This window comes from Chelon labrosus (genome assembly GCF_963514085.1).
Source record: "Chelon labrosus genome assembly, chromosome: 14".
Lineage (NCBI taxonomy): Eukaryota > Metazoa > Chordata > Actinopteri > Mugiliformes > Mugilidae > Chelon > Chelon labrosus.
The window spans coordinates 1,180,180-1,199,415 of NC_140347.1; the positions used below are offsets into that span (position 1 = coordinate 1,180,180).

Consider the following 19,236-nt stretch of genomic DNA (forward strand, 5'->3'; position numbering starts at 1 on the left):
TTCTCTGACAAAGATAGGACTTTGTATTTAGGATATGAAGGTTTCACTTACAAAATAACTCAGAATGTGTATTAATCTGCATTATATTTTAACAGGATCCATCAGCAAAGACCAGATCCCTCTGGAGTCACATCTCTGTCCATGAAGAGTGACTGGTCTGTGGATACACATGTTGTCTTCAAAGATGAAGAGCAGTCTGCTGATCCAGGGTCAGAATTAACACAGATCTATTAATCATTATTCAGTTCTGTTCGTTAGACTGTCATGTTTTAGTCCAGAGTTTTTAATTTAGTTACAGATTAAACACCACGTTCAGTAATTAGCAGATCTTGTTCTGATCTTGTCTTTCTGCCAGTTGGAACAATGATAAACAACAAAAGTATTTTGGTCAAAGATATTTCTTTTAATCAAAGATGTTTCTCCACAGACTTCAGCAGCAGATCTCAGTGGTTTCCAGTGATCATCATCACAAAGACCTGGACTCCATATTCATGGTGAGTAAATGTTCAATCACAGCTACTACTGCTAACCTCAACAACCACAAACTAGCATTCTGGTTGGAGAAGTCTTCATGTTGAATGCTGTCAACAAGCAGCCTTTCAGAGCAACATGATTGTGTTCTGATCATTTAAGTTGGATTATTATTCTGTTCCAGCTGCTGGAGGAGAACATCATCAGTTTTATGAAGAACGAGCTGAAGAAGATGCAGAAGGTTCTGAGTCCAGATTACCCAGAATGCTTAGAGAGTCAGAGGGAGGATGAGGAGGTGTTGGAGGGTGAGGATGAAGAGCAGAGGAGGAGCAGCAGAGATTTATTTGTGAAGATCACAGTGAACTTCCTGAGGAGAATGAAGCAGGAGGAGCTGGCTGACTGTCTGCAGAGCAGTAAGAGGATTTAACAGCTTTAACTTGATGGAAAGAGGAAATGGAGGAAACATGGGAGAAGTTTATATTTCTAGACTCTGATGTTAATATGATGAAAACATCTGAATCACATCTAGGAATTCTTCTGGACTGAAAACAGTCACATGTGAATGTTATTAAAATGATTGAGTTCACTGATTCATTACATTTCTTGTTCATTCAGGAACTCCTGCTGCAGAGTGTGGACGTAAAGTTAAATCTACTCTGAAGGAGAAGTTCCAGTGTGTGTTTGAGGGGATTGCTAAAGCAGGAAACTCAACCCTTCTGAATGAGATCTACACAGAGCTCTACATCACAGAGGGAGGGACTGCAGAGGTCAATGATGAACATGAGGTCAGACAGATTGAAACAGCATCCAGGAAACCACACAGACCAGAAACAACCATTAGACATGAAGACCTCTTTAAAGCCTCACCTGGAAGACATGGACCAATCAGAAGAGTGATGACAAAGGGAGTGGCTGGCATTGGGAAAACAGTCTTAACACAGAAGTTCACTCTGGACTGGGCTGAAGACAAAGCCAACCAGGACATCCTCTTCATATTTCCATTGACTTTCAGAGAGCTGAATGTGTTGAAAGAGAGAAAGTTCAGCTTGGTGGAACTTATTCATCACTTCTTTACTGAAACTAAAGAAGCAGGAATCTGCAGGTTTGAAGAGTTCCAGGTTGTGTTCATCTTTGACGGTCTGGATGAGTGTCGACTTCCTCTGGACTTCCACAAGACTGAGATCCTGACTGATGTTACAGAGTCCACCTCAGTGGATGTGCTGCCGACAAACCTCATCAGGGGGAAACTGCTTCCCTCTGCTCGCCTCTGGATAACCACACGACCTGCAGCAGCCAATCAGATCCCTCCTGAGTGTGTTGACATGGTGACAGAGATCAGAGGGTTCACTGACCCCCAGAAGGAGGAGCACTTCAGGAAGAGATTCAGAGATAAGGAGCAGGCCAGGAGGATCATCTCCCACATCAAGACATCACGAAGCCTCCACATCATGTGTCACATCCCAGTCTTCTGCTGGATCACTGCTACAGTTCTGGAGGATGTGTTGAAAACCAGAGAGGGAGGAGAGCTGCCCAAGACCCTGACTGAGATGTACATCCACTTCCTGGTGGTTCAGGCCAAAGTGAAGAAGGTCAAGTATGATGGAGGAGCTGAGACAGATCCACACTGGAGTCCAGAGAGCAGGAAGATGATTGAGTCTCTGGGAAAACTGGCTTTTGATCAGCTGCAGAAAGGAAACCTGATCTTCTATGAATCAGACCTGACAGAGTGTGGCATTGATATCAGAGCAGCCTCAGTGTACTCAGGAGTGTTCACACAGATCTTTAAAGAGGAGAGAGGACTGTACCAGGACAAGGTGTTCTGCTTCGTCCATCTGAGTGTTCAGGAGTTTCTGGCTGCTCTTCATGTCCATCTGACCTTCATCAACTCTGAAGTCAACCTGATGGAAGAACAACAAACTACACCTCTGTTGCCTGAAGTCTTTAGAAACAAACCTAAACTAAAACGTCTCCATCAGAGTGCTGTGGACAAGGCCTTACAGAGTCCAAATGGACACCTGGACTTGTTCCTCCGCATCCTCCTGGGTCTTTCACTGCAGACCAATCAGGCTCTCCTACGAGGCCTGTTGACACAGACAGGGAGTAGCTCACAGACCAATCAGGAAACAGTTCAGTACATCAAGGAGAAGATCAGTGAGAATCTGTCTGCAGAGAGAAGCATCAATCTGTTCCACTGTCTGAATGAACTGAATGATGGTTCTCTAGTGGAGGAGATCCAACAGTCCCTGAGATCAGGAAGTCTCTGAGGTATATTTCAAAAGAAACATTCTGTGAAGTTAACCATTCATAAGTTGTGGACCAAGGCAATGGATAAAGCAGTTAGTGTTTATGGTAGGGTTAGGAAATAGACGGTCCAACAGATTAAGAACAGAAGAAGAAGCAAAGATAAGGTACAGTTGAAGAACAAGCGATTAAAGGTCAGGTGTGGAAACGGCAAATGTATAGGTTAATGTTTGGAGACAGGAACTTTGGAGTTAGAAAAGTAACTATTAAGTTGAGTGTAAAGATATCTTTTCCATGAGTAAGGAATTCTGTATGTTTTCCATATGGTGGAGCGATGACCTTTGTATCTTATGTTATGTATCTAGATAAACATGTTGGGTATAAAAGGAGACGACCGGAGGAGATCGGGAGAGTCTCCATTTGGCAGAGGGGCTCTCCAAGCAGTTGCAATGCTTGTATTGGACGCTGTAATCTTTTGTAATAAACCTTTCTTATATGCAATGGAGACAGTGTCAGCGGAGATCTTTTCCTTCATCATCTTCACATCATCACCGACAAATAAACAACAAAACATTGGCGTCACGAACTCCGGACGTGCTGTGACCTGCAGCGTCGCCGTCGGCTCCAGCGAACCTTCGCTTTCTCACCGCATCGGCCGAAACGGTGAGCGTTGTCCGTTGGGACTGAGTGTGTGTGCGTGCGTGCTGCTTGGTTACACCGTAAAGGACTGTGTATGGGTGTGTGTCCTGTGATGTTGATGGAGGTACTCCGTTCTAAATTCAATTTTATTGCGTTACAGGCAACGCAAAAGGGGGGAGTACAATAGAGAAGATAGAAAAAAGAAATAAGAGTTGAAGTTAAAGGAATAAAGGAAAAAGAGTTGAAGTTAAAGTAAAAAGAGTTGAAGAAATAAAGAGTTGAAGTAAAAAGAAGTGAAGAAAATAAAAGGTTTAAAGAGTTAAAGTAAAGATAAGTGAAGAATAAGTTTTAAAAGGAAAAAGCCGCATTAGTCATTTGACTAAAGCCCTCAGGGAGGCGATCTTAGATGGGCCGTAAAACCTGAAAATTCACTAGGTGGATTTCAGGTCAGTTCTGGGAACTGGGGATGTAGAATTAAAATTCAATTGAAGTTCCCACTCGAACATTAGTTGACGAACAGTGTCTGAAGCAGCCTCTCATTGAATTTCTACACCTCAAAAGGTAGCATAAATTTAAAAAGGAAAATAAAGAGAAAAAGGAGCGGCAGAAAAGCATGCTATAGGGAATGTATGAATGAGTCGACTTAGAAATTTTGAGATTAGATGTTGTTTGTGATTTTGTTGTGAATGTTTGGTTTGGGGATCGGACTCTCTGTGTGTGTGCGTTTCTGTGTGAGAGGATCGGTCTCCCTGTGTGTGTTGTGTATGTGTTCAGCGCTGCACTCTCCGCTGTGAGTGGAGCCTCCTTTTCTCTGTGTCTCTGTGTGTGTGAATGGCTGAAGCATGAGTTGGTGTATGTGGTTTATAATAAGAATATATATATATATTGAAAATATATACATAGGTTACGGTTGAAAATAGGAGGTTGTTTTAGCAATTAGAAGGGAAATATTTGTCTCCTATTCGTTTATTACATGAGCCTCAAACTGAGAGGACTATATCTGCTAAAATTTATGAGCTTCATTGAGAAGACAGTAAATAAAAAGGATTGTATCTGTTAAAAACCTATGAGCTTTTTCGAAAGACTTTTTGTTAATAAGAGGAAAAAGATAAAAGTAATGAGCCTTTTGGGAAACATTTTATATAAGCCTCAGTTGAGGACGTATTAACACTGAGTTAACACACACTAACATTAAAGGATGAGTTCCCAAAGGACATTTAGATTTGAAGACAAATAGATAAGGGTGGTTAGTGTGTACACGCATGAGTGATTGTTATAATAAGTGATAAAGAAGTAGAGGAAAAAGGTAATATTATATATCGTTTGTGAGTAATAATTAATAAAAGATTTGAGGTGATTTTTAAAGTAAAATAAATTAAAGTTTGTGTAATTGTGATGTTAGGAGTTCAAAAGAGTTAAGCAAATATTAGAGGTTGATAGATAATGGGTGTGAATTATATTGAATTATATGTTAAGCTATTATAAAAGATCTGTGAGGAGAAGATACTGAGATCCTATCTGTTCTTCTCTTGTCTATCTGTGGTGTGCGAGAGTTGGGGAGACAGCTGCCCAGAGTTAGTTGTGGACACTGCTCGCACCAGTAGAGACGACAGGATGTATAAGCCTCCTCTGAGGAACGTGACAGTGAAATGTGTAGAAGACTGGTTGGCAATAAGAGAATGTTGGTGAAGGTTGGAAGAGAAGAGGTATTCATTGCATTCTAAAGAGAAGGAAAGTGATAAAATGTGTCCAGTGATAATTCGAGGACAGAATTTGGAGTACAAGCCATGGCAGAATACAGATATGTCTGACATACTTGAAAAGCTGCCAACCCTACAGAGTGGAGCATATCCGTGGATTTCAAAATTAGAGGAAATTATGGTGGGAACACAAATTGCCATGGGAGACATTAAGAGGTTGTTGGTCTTGGAAGTGCAGCAAAGAGAACGTACATGGATAACATAGCTCATCAGGTGGAGTTATATAGGAAGAAGGAGTTTGATCAGAAACAGCAGGATCAGCAAGTTCTTAGAAAGCTTAATCAAATACAGCTGGTGGATAGTAAAAAGAAGGAGAAGAAACAGGCTGTGGTTGTACAGGCTCAACCGCCAGTACATCAGGTACAATCTCAGCCAAATCAAGTTCAGTTTCAATCACCACAGCCACCAGTTGTTTCTTATCCACAGCCAGCTTCGGGCCAAATGCAGTTTTGGAGAGGACGAGGTTGTGGAACTTTTGGTAGAGGTAAAGGAGGAAGGTTTAATTCAAACTTTCAACAGTCTCCAGAAGTATGTTACAATTGTGGACAAATTGGTCATTTCGCCCGTGAGTGCAATAGACAAGGAGGAAACTTCAGAGGAAATTTCAGAGAAGGATTCAGGGGCCAGTCGAGACCATTTGGGAGACTGGTGAACCCCTTCAGGGGCCCAGAACTAGGATTTTAGGGGTGCCCAGAGGATCCGAAGGGGGGATGTCAGCTGGTAGTATCAGGGCCGGAAAGAGATCCAACAATAGTGGTGAGAGTAAATAATAAACCAATGGAAGTAATGGCAGATAGCGGAGCTGCTTTCACCAGTATTCGGCCTGAAGATGCTACACATCTTCCCATGTCTGGTCAATTGATTCGGACAATCGGGTTTGAGGGAGTAAAACAGCTGATTCCTCTCACGGAACCAATTGAGCTCTGCTATAAAAATCTGAAAACTAAAATACCTATATTGGTGTCAGAACATACACCTATTGCACTTTTGGGAAGAGATGCTTTGTGCAAATTGAATTGCATAATAAAATGTACACTTGATGGTTGTTTGGTGGAAGTGCCAAATAATATTGTTCGCCAATTGTTGGTGACTATGGAGACTGAAGCTTCCTCTGTATTTTGGATTGGAAACTTTAGTACTGATTTTTTGGAACCAGTGAAGCTGTGGGAAAAGTTCATTGTGGCAAACATGCCCAATGCAAAACCTCCAGAGTATCCGCTACATTGCACGCTTAAGCATTTTAAGAATACTGATCAGACAGGTTCAGATGAATGGTTGAGTTGTCAGCCAAACCAGGTTCAACTCAGTTCAGGTTGTATAATTTTGGGACCACAAGGAGCAGCTATGAAGGTAAATGCAAATGAATACTTGGACAGAGAATTTGATATCAAGAACAGTGTCCCACATGTGACTTTGTTGGTAACTGAAGAGTACGATCAGAAGCATGTAGGAGAAATGATGGCAGAAGCAGAGAAAGTTGTTTTTGTGCTGATGACAGAGAATTTGGCTATTTGGAAGAGTGAAGATCAACGATTTATTAAGATTATGATCTCTGCTCAAGGATTAGGACAGCCACAAATTGTACGAATGACACATGAGTCAATTTGTAATGTTAAAATGGACTCAGACCCCACGAGAGAGGAGATGTTGCAACAAGTTCCAGAATGGTTATGGTCTCAGCATAGTACTGATATTGGACTTGTGAAGTCAGCACAACCAGTGAGAGTGGAACTCAGACCAGGAGTTAGACCTCCGTGGAAGAATCAATACCCACTGAAAGAAGAAGCAGTTCGAGGGATTGAACCTCAAATTGAAGGACTTATGAAGGCAGGTGTTTTGAAGATAACTCAGAATCCACAGAGTAATACACCTTTGTTGCCTTTGCAAAAACCTGATGATTCTTATCGCCTGGTACATGATTTGAGAGCAGTGAACGACATAGTAGCTGATTTTCCAGCAGAAGTACCAGACCCACATACTTTGCTAGCTCAAATTCCACCTGATGCGACGCATTTCACAGTATTGGATTTGTGTGGTGCATGTTTTAGTGTTCCACTCAGTGTTGAAAGTCAAGGGTTGTTTGGGTTTACATACAACGGGCAGAGTTATGAGTATGAGAGATTGCCACAAGGGTTCAAACATAGTCCTCATATTTTCAACAAAGTATTGAAGGATGATTTGGCAGGAATAGATCAAGTACTGAAAAGTATTGTTGTTCAATATGTGGATGACATCATCATCTGTTCACCAGATAAGGAAACATGTCACAAGGACTCAATTAAACTACTACAGATACTGGCAGAGAAGGGGCATAAGGCCTCTCAGAAAAAGCTGCAGTATTGTCAGGAGAAGGTAGTTTACCTGGGTCAAACAATAATGCAGGGACATAGAAGTATTTCTGATAATCAGTTAGAAGCTATTCGTAAGGCTCCAAAGCCTAGAACCGTCAGAGAGTTGATGACATTTCTTGGCATTGCTGGATATTCCTCAGCATGGGTAGAGGATTATGCTAGCCTGACAGGGCCTTTGAGAGCTATGATTAAAGATACTGGCAATGCTCAGCTTCATTGTAATCTGACCTGGACGCAGGATGGTCTTGTGTCATTTGAGACAATCAAACAGAGATTACAAGAGGCTCCAGCATTATCGCTTCCAGACTACTCCAAGAATTTCTTGTTGTATGTGTCTACTTCTACTGGAGGTAAATATGCGTGTGCAGTTCTTTGTCAGCCAACAGGTATTGGGACAAATCCTCAACCGATTTCTTACTATTCTACTGCATACTCAGAGGTAGAGCTAGGGCTACCACTGTGTTATAGGGCGATGGTAGGAGTCTATTGGATGTACGACAAGGCGTCATCAGTCACGATGGGTTATCCGGTGACAATTCTTACACATCATAGTCTTAGAAATCTTTTGAACTATGGTAAATATACATAGACTATGCCTAGACTCAGAGATTACCATAGACTCTTAGAGCAGGAGGATGTTACTTTGGTAAGATGTGTTACAGTGAACCCAGCTGAAACTTTGCCAACACCAGAGGATGGCGAACCACATGATTGCGTTCAAGAAGCAGAGAGATATTCAAGGCTTAGATCAGATTTGCAAGCCCTCCCATTGTGTGAGGCAGACTTGGAATATTGGACTGATGGTTCCTGTTATCGTGTGGGAGACAAATTGAGTGCTGGTTATGCAGTAGTAAGAGCACAAGGAACAGAATTTGTTGTTGAGAAGGCTGAAGTTATACCACAGCCTGCATCTGCACAGCTTGCTGAACTCATAGGGCTAACTGAAGTATGTTTGTTAGCAGAAGGAAAGCGAGTGACAATATATACTGATTCTGCATATGCACATAATGTGTGTCACTTGTTTGGAGCGGTGTGGAAGAGCCGAGGGTTTAAGAAAACTGATGGTTCTCCAATACAACACCATGCTCAAATAATGAAGCTGTTGCATGCTATGATGAAACCTAAAGAAATAGCAATAGCTAAATGTGCAGCACATCGGATGGATGTATCGAGGAGCGACTCAGGATTCTACTGGTCTGTGGAGAAATCAGAGGGGCTAACAGTAGCACCTCCAGACTTGTTAGGGTTAATGATTCAGGAAGCACATGGGTTAGCTCATGTTGCAAGGGGGGAAGTTAGGAGAAAGATCATGAAGGAATATGGCTTTTGGGCACCCTATTTGCTTGAACAGATTGACTATGTCATAGGCAGATGCCTTATCTGTTTGAAAAATAATGTTCGAAAGGGTGTATCAGTTCCCCCTGGGTATATTCCCACTCCGAGAGGTCCTATGCGTGAACTAGTTGTGGATTTTGTTGATATGATAAGACCGGTTGAAGGGAAAAGATACATGTTGGTTGTCATGGATAGATTTTCACGTTGGCCTGAAGCCTGTCCAATCAAGCGAAAGGATGCTCAGTCGGTTGCCAAATTTTTGTGCAGAGAGGTTATAAGTAGATGGGGACTTCCGGATCGGATATCCTCAGATAATGGAAGGGAATTTGTGGATAAAACGATCAAGCTGATCTTACAAAAGTTGGGGATTAAACAACGTCTTGGGGTAGTTTATCACCCGCAAAGTCAAGGAATTTGTGAAAAAATGAATGGGGTTCTAAAGAATCGCATTGTTAAGATCTGTCAGCATACGGGCTTAAACTGGGTAGCGGCACTTCCGTTGGCACTAATGGCATGTCACTCAAGTGAGCTGCGAGATTTGAATATGACTAGTATTATAGAAGCATTAAGGACCATAAGAGATGCATTTGGTCCATCAGAAGGAGCTGGATGGTCTGTGAACGTTTGGTTGCAGGACAAATTAGGACCAATAGGAGCAGTGCTAGTGCAAGTTTTGGTCGCAGTTCTTCTAGCATTGAGTGTGATGTTTTGTTTCTGTACATTATTGTTGACCTTTGCGAAGACAATGATAGTGCGATGGGTTGGAGTAGTGATGCCTGGGGATCAAACCCAGATGCCACTATTGCAAACAACTGATGTAGATGAAGTGGTATTGGGAGATGAATTGGTGGAGAAATATCCATTTTAATGTCGAATCATATTATACTCTTTGTTATATTTTTTGATTATTTTTTGCTTTCTATTAGTTCCTCCTATAGAGTGTTATGATGAAAGGGGGGAAATGGAATGTGATTAATATGATATTGTGATTCATTTGTTTGTTTGTGAAGACGATACTGGTTGTCTTTTTCTTTTCTTTTCTCCTAAGAAGCAAGATTGGGGAATTTGCATATATTCGAACATGGACAATAAGAAGGATTGGAAGGCTCTGAATGAGGATGCTGGGATTCAACGGATCAGCGATACCATACTGAGAGCCAACGCTGCAGAAAAGTTGCAGATGGATACCTTCTTTTCACATATATATGTTTTCATTATTGGACTGTATTAGCTATAGTCACAATAGTTTGTAATTTTCTTCTGTTATATGATGAAGACATATGTATCATTTTAGTAGTACTTGTTTGAGGAATGATGGTTTTTGCCATTGGGCAAATATATTTGTACCTCAGATGTTTTTTTCTTTTTCTCGGTGTTTAGGGATATAGGAATTAGGCAGGGAAAGGTCCATTGGAAGGTCCGATGGGACGACTAGCCGGAAGATGGACATTAGATTGATTTTATTTTCTGGGGTTTCATGTGTATTTGCTTAAGTCATATCCTTAAACATAGTATTAAAGTTTGATTGGGCTGGAGTGCTAAATGTGGCCACCTAGGGCAGAGGGGCCGTGAGAGAAGTTTTCCTGTCTTGATTGTTTGAGGGATGTTTAAGGATAAATAGCTGCCTGACAGGTTTTTCACTTTCACACTCCATAAAATTATTACGTTGCCAAGTTTATGTGACAAGCAGAATTGTTATTTCTGTAAACAATGTTAAACTTGTATGTTTTATTCCTTTGTTTGTCGAGGCTTGTTTAGCCTCGAAGGGGGGAAATGAGGTATATTTCAAAAGAAACATTCTGTGAAGTTAACCATTCATAAGTTGTGGACCAAGGCAATGGATAAAGCAGTTAGTGTTTATGGTAGGGTTAGGAAATAGACGGTCCAACAGATTAAGAACAGAAGAAGAAGCAAAGATAAGGTACAGTTGAAGAACAAGCGATTAAAGGTCAGGTGTGGAAACGGCAAATGTATAGGTTAATGTTTGGAGACAGGAACTTTGGAGTTAGAAAAGTAACTATTAAGTTGAGTGTAAAGATATCTTTTCCATGAGTAAGGAATTCTGTATGTTTTCCATATGGTGGAGCGATGACCTTTGTATCTTATGTTATGTATCTAGATAAACATGTTGGGTATAAAAGGAGACGACCGGAGGAGATCGGGAGAGTCTCCATTTGGCAGAGGGGCTCTCCAAGCAGTTGCAATGCTTGTATTGGACGCTGTAATCTTTTGTAATAAACCTTTCTTATATGCAATGGAGACAGTGTCAGCGGAGATCTTTTCCTTCATCATCTTCACATCATCACCGACAAATAAACAACATCTCTCCACAGATAAACTGTCTCCTGCTCAGTGGTCAGCTCTGGTCTTCATCTTACTGTCATCAGAAGAAGATCTGGACGTGTTTGACCTGAAGAAATACTCTGCTTCAGAGGAGGCTCTTCTGAGGCTGCTGCCAGTGGTCAAAGCCTCCAACAAAGCTCTGTAGGTGGATTTAGGAACTATTTGAAACATGATTCATTTAGTAAATGACAAATTAAACATTTGATGTTGATTCTTCTTCAGGCTGAGCAGTTGTAACCTCTCAGAGAGAAGCTGTGAAGCTCTGTCCTCAGTTCTCAGCTCCCAGTCCTCCAGTCTGAGAGAGCTGGACCTGAGTAACAACAACCTGCAGGATTCAGGAGTGAAGCTGCTGTCTGCTGGACTGGAGAGTCCTCACTGTAAACTGGAAACTCTCAGGTCAGGATACAGCTGGTTGTTGATCAGTTAAATCCTGATTTAGGTTCATGTTGGTGCAGAAGTTCAACATCTGGAGGATTTTCCTTCTCCTTCTTGAGTTTCTGATATTTTTCTGTCTCCAGTCTGTCAGGTTGTCTGATCACAGAGGAAGGCTGTTCTTCTCTGGCCTCAGCTCTGAGCACCAACAGCTCCCATCTGAGAGAGCTGGACCTGAGCTACAACCATCCAGGAGACAAGGGAGTGAAGCTGCTGTCTGCTGGACTGGAGGATCCACTCTGGAGACTGGACACTCTCAGGTATGGACAGACATCAGGAGCTCACACAGTGTAGGTTTGTCGGTAACACTATATAATAATTGCACACTATGAAGCATTAGTAAAGCATTAGTAAACACTTAATTTATCATTTATAAAGAATTAGTCCAACATTAAAAGATCATTAGTAAGCAGGTTATAAATGCAGCTGTAAATGCTTCATTCATCATTTATAAGCATCTGTATAACGTGTTTAATAATTGTATTTTCATTCTTCACAAATGATTAGTTTGTCATTTATAAATTCAAAATTAATGTATTTACTAACTAGTTATTAAGAAGATTTCAGTGGTCCATAAGACAATTTAGAAAGTGTAATTAAAGTAATAATAAACTATTTAAATGTACATTTATGCACGTTATTATTGACACATGTATTAATAGTTACTAAGTGTGTTAATAGATGGTTTGTAAACATGTAATCTTACTGTAATTTATGGTTAATTAAGGTAGTCCTTAACCATTTATTGATTGTTAGTAAACTTAATGTAAAGAGGACTATTTATGCCTTATAAAGCATTTATAAAGGCTCAGTTAACAGGAAATAAAGACAAATACAACTCAGTGATACAGAACATCCATATATTTATTTCAACTTTACATTTGACATTACATTGTTACTGCTATTCAAGCAATAGTTTCACAATTTAAAGTCAAATCTTACATTTAGAAAAACATCAATATTAAAGTTAACACATCTGGGCTGTAACAAGGAATCAGTGATGAAGTGAAGACTTTCAAATTGTTCTCTGCACTGACCAGAAGTCCTGTTAGTCCAGCTCTTCATCTCATGTTGGACGTCACTGCAGCCTGTCTGGATCAGCTGGAGGAAAACTATACACAGACAAATAGACATGTCAAATAATGTTATATAACATACTGAATATAACTCTTAGCACTGTTCAACAGGTCATCATTTATTTAAGGAATGATGAACACTACAGTCATCAGATTATGTTCTCAGTATGACAGTGTTTGTTCTTGTTTAGTTCCAGGCTTATTTCTGACAATCACAGTCAAATTAATGTACAAGTAAACTATATTCACTTGTGTAAGACACCACTGACATACATTTAGCAGGCCTTTTAACAGTTAGTGACAAGAAAGTGTCCGTTTTAGACAGAATATTAATACAAAGAATCACATTTTGGTTTCATGGTCAATATTTCACAGTGGAGATTGAGCTCTGTTTATTTCTACATTTCATTATCTTTCAGACAGTGAAACATCAGAGACAGTCTATACTGATGAGTTTCAGTCTGTTTCTGTGTCTCACTGATAAACTGATGAACTCTGCTTCATGTTGAACAGCAGTTAGGACTCATGTTGGACAGAAAATCATTCTGACTGTGTTTCTTCCTCCAGGATGGACCATGGTGGAGAGCAGAGGTTAAAACCTGATGTCAGGAGGTGTAAGTTTGACTAATGATGATAAAACATCAAAGTGTCAGTTTGTGTTTAAATCCAAAGCTGACAGTTGTGGTATTTATTCATTTAAACATCACTGACAAGAGAATCCTGACTAAAAGTATCATCATTAAACTTTCTATTAATGAACAACAGATCAGTGAGTAAAGAAAGAATAAATCCATCAGATGTGTCAGATGATAAACTGCAGCTGTGTTGTGTCTTTTTCTCTCCATCAGATTTCTGTCAACTTGAAGTGGACACAAACTCAGTCAACAGAAACCTCAAACTGTCTGACAACAACAGGAAGGTGACATTTGTGAGAGAGGAGCAGCCATATCCTGATCATCCAGACAGATTTGAGTGGCCTCAGCTGCTGTGTAGAAATGTTCTGACTGGTCGCTGTTACTGGGAGGTTGAGTGGAGAGGAGAGGTTGATATATCAGTGAGTTACAGAGGAATCAGAAGAAGAGAAAACATGAAGGAGTGCTGCTTTGGATGTAATGATCAGTCCTGGAGTCTGAGCTGCTCTGATCGTTGTTACTCTGTCTGGCACAATAACAGAATAACATCCATCTCCTCCTCCTCTGTCTCTAACAGAGTATCAGTGTATGTGGACTGTCCTGCTGGAACTCTGTCCTTCTACAGAGTCTCCTCTGACAAACTGATCCACCTCTACACCTTCAACACCACATTCACTCAACCTCTCTATCCTGGGTTTGGGTTTGTCTTCTGGCCATATGGTTCCTCAGTGTCTCTGTGTTCTCTGGAGGAAGGAGAGTCTTTGAAGTGACAGCAGCTTCAACTCTGAGCTTTAAATGTTGATGGTGGATGATGTTTCTCTTTGGTTTACAGTTGAATCACTGATTGTGATTTGATGTCAGAATATGTTTGGTCTTAGAAGTAGTGAAATGATCTCCTAACCACTGAACTCCTGGAAAAACTGGACTGACTTTGATGATCACTTCTATCTGGATCATCCTGGACACATGAAGATCAAACTGAGAGTTTTCATTTCTGAAACGGGACTACACGTATCCTGAAATCCAAACTGTATTACTTGTGTTGGGACCTGAACCCGGTGGTGAGCGATAGAAGCTCATCATGCATAACCAAGTTTTGAGCACATGGCTTTCTTTGTCCCGGAAACAAAGGAAACCCCCACAACCCTAAAAGTACAACAATCCTCCAGGTGTAAAACTGATCCAGCAGCTTCTACTGGCTGACTGTGCCATGTGACCTCTGAGGTCATCAGGTCATATAAAGGCTCTGTTTGGCCTTTGTCCTGTCTGTCTCTCTTCTGTTCAACTCCTCTCTCCTCCTTCACTGCGGGACCCCCAGCTGCTCAGCTGCAACTGGCTGCCTCAGTAGCCTGCCAATTAGAGCAGCTTCTCAAGGCCTCTGTCCTAACAGCAACAACTGAGGAATCTGCACAAGTTCTATTAGCCACCAAACAGAAGGTTTGCAGGTTAAAACCCCAAACAGGAGCCACACGGCTAGTTAGCATTTAGCTGCTAACAAGCTACTTCAAAGGGCTTCAAAAGAGCCTCCAGTTTCCCTCCAATGACGGCCGTCAGGACCACACGGCAAAGACTTCCACCAGGGATCACCAGCTAAAAGACCAACACACCAGAGGGTGGCTGTTTCCCCAAACTGGTAATATGACCTGGGCCTAGTCAAGCTAAGCTAAGCATAGAACTATGAACTTTGATTTGATGTGATATTTGTTTTTATTGAGTTGTTGATCATTAACTACTCAGAATGTTACAGATGTTGTTTTTGGTTCCTATCGGTTTCCTGAATATATACGTTCGTGTGTGAATGTGTAAATGCTTATAGTAGTTTGTAGAAGACGCTTAATAAAGTTTGTAGCTCCTCTCGGTAGTAAAGCATGAGGCCCGAGATCATTTTATGAAACAGGGTTTATTCAGTCATCAAGCGACCCAGACAGACCCGTGAGAACTGAAGCAAAGGAAGTAAACAAACAATCACGTAAATGAATATGCTGATGCAGAGCTCGTAGCTTAATGTAATTACACAATACAACAATAAACCACACCTCGTAGGCTGCACACTACCAAAGGGGCTGAATCTTGTCTTTTCTTCTTTCTCTGTCTTCTTTGTTTACATTTAACGCTGTAACTCTTTATATTAACTTTACTTTAATGTGTGTGGAGACAACCTGCCGTGATTTCTCCCTTGCCGTGCTCTGCCAGGCGGTGTATCATTAAAAGGGTACCGTGTAGAAACAAAAACAATGAGCCCGAAAAGATAGGTAGGAACCAAAAATAAATAAATGTATTAACTGACGTGGGCAGTTACAAAGTTCATTCCATTGACTCGTATTGGCGACAGAGCTGCCTCCTCCAATATGGCGGCGACGTTGACCTACAGTCCAGCACTCAATGAGGCATCTATGTATATATGTCTATGTTGTATATGGTCTATGGTTAGCCGAGCTCTGACGTGTGCATCAGTGTAATCGGTGTACCAGGAAATCGTGCACCGACAAAAGTTCCGTGATGTTTGGACCGCAAACTGCGATGAGAGACAAGAGCCAATTAATAAGGTCACTCGCCACCAAGTTGTCAGGGGTGTGAATTGCAATCTGTCAAAATGACGGATGGCCTTCAGATTTTACTGTAACGTTTAAAAAAAAAAAACAGTCATTGATGGAAAATATTCGGTTAACGCGACCCCTGGTATATATATGTTTATTGAAGCAAACAAAAAAATAAGCACTTACTGTGATTTTTTTTAAAATTAATTTGTGCATTTTTACACTAAGAAGGAGTTTAACATTCCTCCGCTCTTAGCCACGGTGCAACGTCTCTTCTTCACTGGTGGAGAAGACTCGGTGGAGCATGTACGTGGCAGCGTCTGCATTAGAGGCACCATCATCCTACTGCTCGAGGATGATCTTACACTGGAGAAAGCTCTCACAATGGCATGCCAGGTGGAGTCAGCGGTTAAAAACCCCACACTGCTTTCTTCAGCTAAACCAGTCCCGACTGCACCAGTTCAAGCTGTCAATGCATCCAAGGAGCGTTTCCGAGGGCAAAGAGGAGCTCGTACTACGAAAGCCCCAGCTCCCAACCGAGATAAAAAGAGGAACACAAACCAGCAGCAACGTAAGTGCTTCAGATGTGGCTCCAACAAGCATCTGGCTAACGATAAGAACTGTCCAGCTGCTTCAGTGAACTGCAATAAATGTGGTAAAAAGGGGCATTTCGCCAAAGAACGTAAATCTGCTGTAAGTGAAGTAAGAGAAGTTGTAGTCCTAGAGCTAGCTGTGACATGGTGTGTCCACGGCTTCTGAAGACCTGCGCTGCTGAACTCGGGGAGCCGCTACAACGCATCTTCAACCTGAGCCTGCAACTCGGGAGAGTGCCCACCCTCTGGAAGACTTCATGCATCGTTCCTGTCCCCAAGAGGAACCGGCCCAGCGGGCTGAATGACTTCAGACCGGTGGCACTCACATCACATCTGATGAAGACGATGGAGCGGCTCTTCCTCCAGCTCCTCAGACCTCAGGTGCAGCACGCTGAGGACCCTCTACAGTTTGCCTACCGGGCAGAGGTTGGTGTAGAGGATGCCATCCTCTACCTCTTACACAGAGCCCACTCGCATCTGGACAAGGGAAAAGGCACTGTCAGGATTACCTTCCTGGACTTTTCGAGTGCCTTCAACACGATCCAGCCCCTTGTACTCCAGGAAAAACTCTCCAGAATGCGAGTGGACCCCTGCCTGGTTGCTTGGATTTCCAGCTACCTCACCGATAGACCACAGTATGTCAGGCTGAAGGACATCACGTCTGACACTGTGGTCAGCAGCACTGGAGCTCCACAGGGGACTGTACTTTCCCCTATCCTCTTCACCCTGTACACCGCGGACTTCTGCTACATCTCAGACACGTGTCACATCCAGAAGTTTGCAGATGACACGGCCATTGTGGGGTGTATCATTGGCGACGAAGAGGAGGAGTACAGGAGCCTGGTGAGGGATTTTGTTGTCTGGAGTCACACAAACAATCTACAGCTCAACACCTCAAAGACTAAGGAACTGGTCATTGACTTTCGGAGGGACAGACCCAACCCCAGACCAGTTCTGATAGGAGCAGAGGAGGTGGAGGTCGTGCAACAACCATGCATGTACAGTCAATATTTATTTTTGTATTACTATTTTCATTATTCTTCACTGGGTGTATTGGTATTCTGGGCTTTTTATACTGTTTTCCTACATGTATGTCTGAAAGTGCTGGTTGCGATGGAGATGTCAATTTCCCTGCGGGAACCTCCCAAAGGGATCAATAAAGTCGTCTATCTATCTATCTATCTATCTGTACTGTGGGTGGAAAATGTTAAAGTTATTGCAGCAACTTATGACAAAAATCACCTACAATGTCAATATTAAAGCACCAGAAGGAAATTCTTATGTCCTGGAGTTGATTGTTGATACTGGAGCGTCTGTGTCTATTCTGCCAGAGACAATGTACAGGTCCCAGCCTCCTTCCACATTGTTAAAGCTGGATCACCTCTGCTGGGCCTGGACTTGATTAAAGCACTCAATGTCAACATAATTGGAGGCAAGGTGAACTGCAGCAAGTAGAATGATTCAAACACACCTGCTACTAACATTCAAAAATCCTCAGTGCAGATCGCTGATTTGGCTTCATCACGTCAGCTTGGATGTGTGAAAGGGTTCATTCACAAAGTACAAGTAAACAACACAGTGCAGCCAGTACGTCAAAGGCTGAGACGCCTGCCACTGAGTATACGTAAGGAGGTGTCAGCAGAGCTCAACCACCTACTTCAAGCTGGCATCATAGAACGTGCGGATGTGTCTGAATGGGTGAGTTTCCTGGTCGTGGCACGAAAACGTGGGGGAGGACTGCAGCTGTGTGTTGACCTACGTGAGCCCAACAAGAGTGTGATCATGGACTGTTATCCTCTCCCTATGGAGGACATATTCACAGAACTGGCTGGTGCTACACACTACAGCCAGATCGACCTGAGTTCTGCTTACCACCAACTGCTTTGATGGCATCTTCAGATCTACATGAGTCCCCTTTAGCCTGGCATCAGCACCGTCTGCTTTTCAGAAAATGATGCAGACAATCCTGAAGGATTTGCTGGGAGTACAGAACTACTTGGATGACATCATAATTTATGGTCAACAAAAGAACTCAAAAGAAACGATCGACACCTACAAGCTATTCTACAGTAGCTGAGAGATGCTGACCTTCAGATCAACTTTAAAAAAAGCTTGTTTGGTCAGACCTGCATTCCATTCCTCGGACATGTAATTTCAAAGGAGAGTCTGTGCCTGAGCCCAGATGACATGACTGCCATCGCTGAAGCTCCTGCACCAAATGACATGGCTGCACTACACTCTTTCCTGGGCTCAACTTCCTGGTTCAACAAGTTTCTTTGGAACTATGCAACGCTAGTTGAGCTGCTAGGACAGCTGCTCAGAACAAACACTGAACTGAACTACAATGGGACTCAGCAGCAGACAAAAGCTTGGCTAAGCTGAAAACCATGCTTCTTGAGCGCTTAGGTTAGGAGCTGTCCTGACGCGGCTACACTCGGACAATGCTGAACACGTTGTTTCCATCACTTCCCGTACACTGTCAGCTGCCGAGAGGAAGTACTCCACAACAGAAAAAGAGGCCCTAGCCTGTGTATGGGCTGTGGAACGATGGTGAACCTATGTTTGGGGACACAGATTCACACTCAGAACCGACCATCAAGTTCTCACCACCCTTCTCAACACCAAGGGCATGAACAGAGCTGGCATGAGGACTGCCAGATGGTCAGTGAGACTGATGTGTTTTCAGTACGATGTGCAGTACCGTCCGTGTACACAGAATGTCTTGGCAGACTGTCTTTGACGTGTTCCCCTCGCCAGCTCCAGCACTGCCACTTGCAGATTTCAAAGCTCAATGTGAGAACTGTCATGAACTTACTAAGCTGAGAC

At 42.3% G+C, this 19,236-nt stretch overlaps 2 protein-coding genes across 2 annotated transcripts in view; both read left to right on the forward strand.

Annotated features, from left to right (window-relative positions):
* LOC311499368 (uncharacterized protein) overlaps positions 1-17,865 on the forward strand; it is a gene marked incomplete at its 3' end in the record, with an annotated part of 47,624 nt that extends 29,759 nt beyond the window's left edge. Inside the window, exons 8-12 of the mRNA XM_084560323.1 lie at positions 11,363-11,536; positions 11,659-11,832; positions 16,214-16,388; positions 16,579-16,817; positions 17,742-17,865. Of these exons, the coding sequence (XP_084416449.1) occupies positions 11,363-11,536; positions 11,659-11,832; positions 16,214-16,388; positions 16,579-16,817; positions 17,742-17,865 (886 nt within the window). The remainder of the gene's footprint in view (positions 1-11,362; positions 11,537-11,658; positions 11,833-16,213; positions 16,389-16,578; positions 16,818-17,741) is intronic.
* LOC311499752 (protein NLRC3-like) lies at positions 1,239-4,317 on the forward strand. The gene is made up of 2 exons (XM_084560873.1): positions 1,239-2,736; positions 3,223-4,317. The coding sequence occupies exon 1, from the start codon at positions 1,368-1,370 to the stop codon at positions 2,733-2,735; it is 1,368 nt and encodes a 455-aa protein (XP_084416999.1). The 5' UTR covers positions 1,239-1,367; the 3' UTR covers position 2,736; positions 3,223-4,317.
* Positions 17,866-19,236: the final 1,371 nt, after the last annotated feature.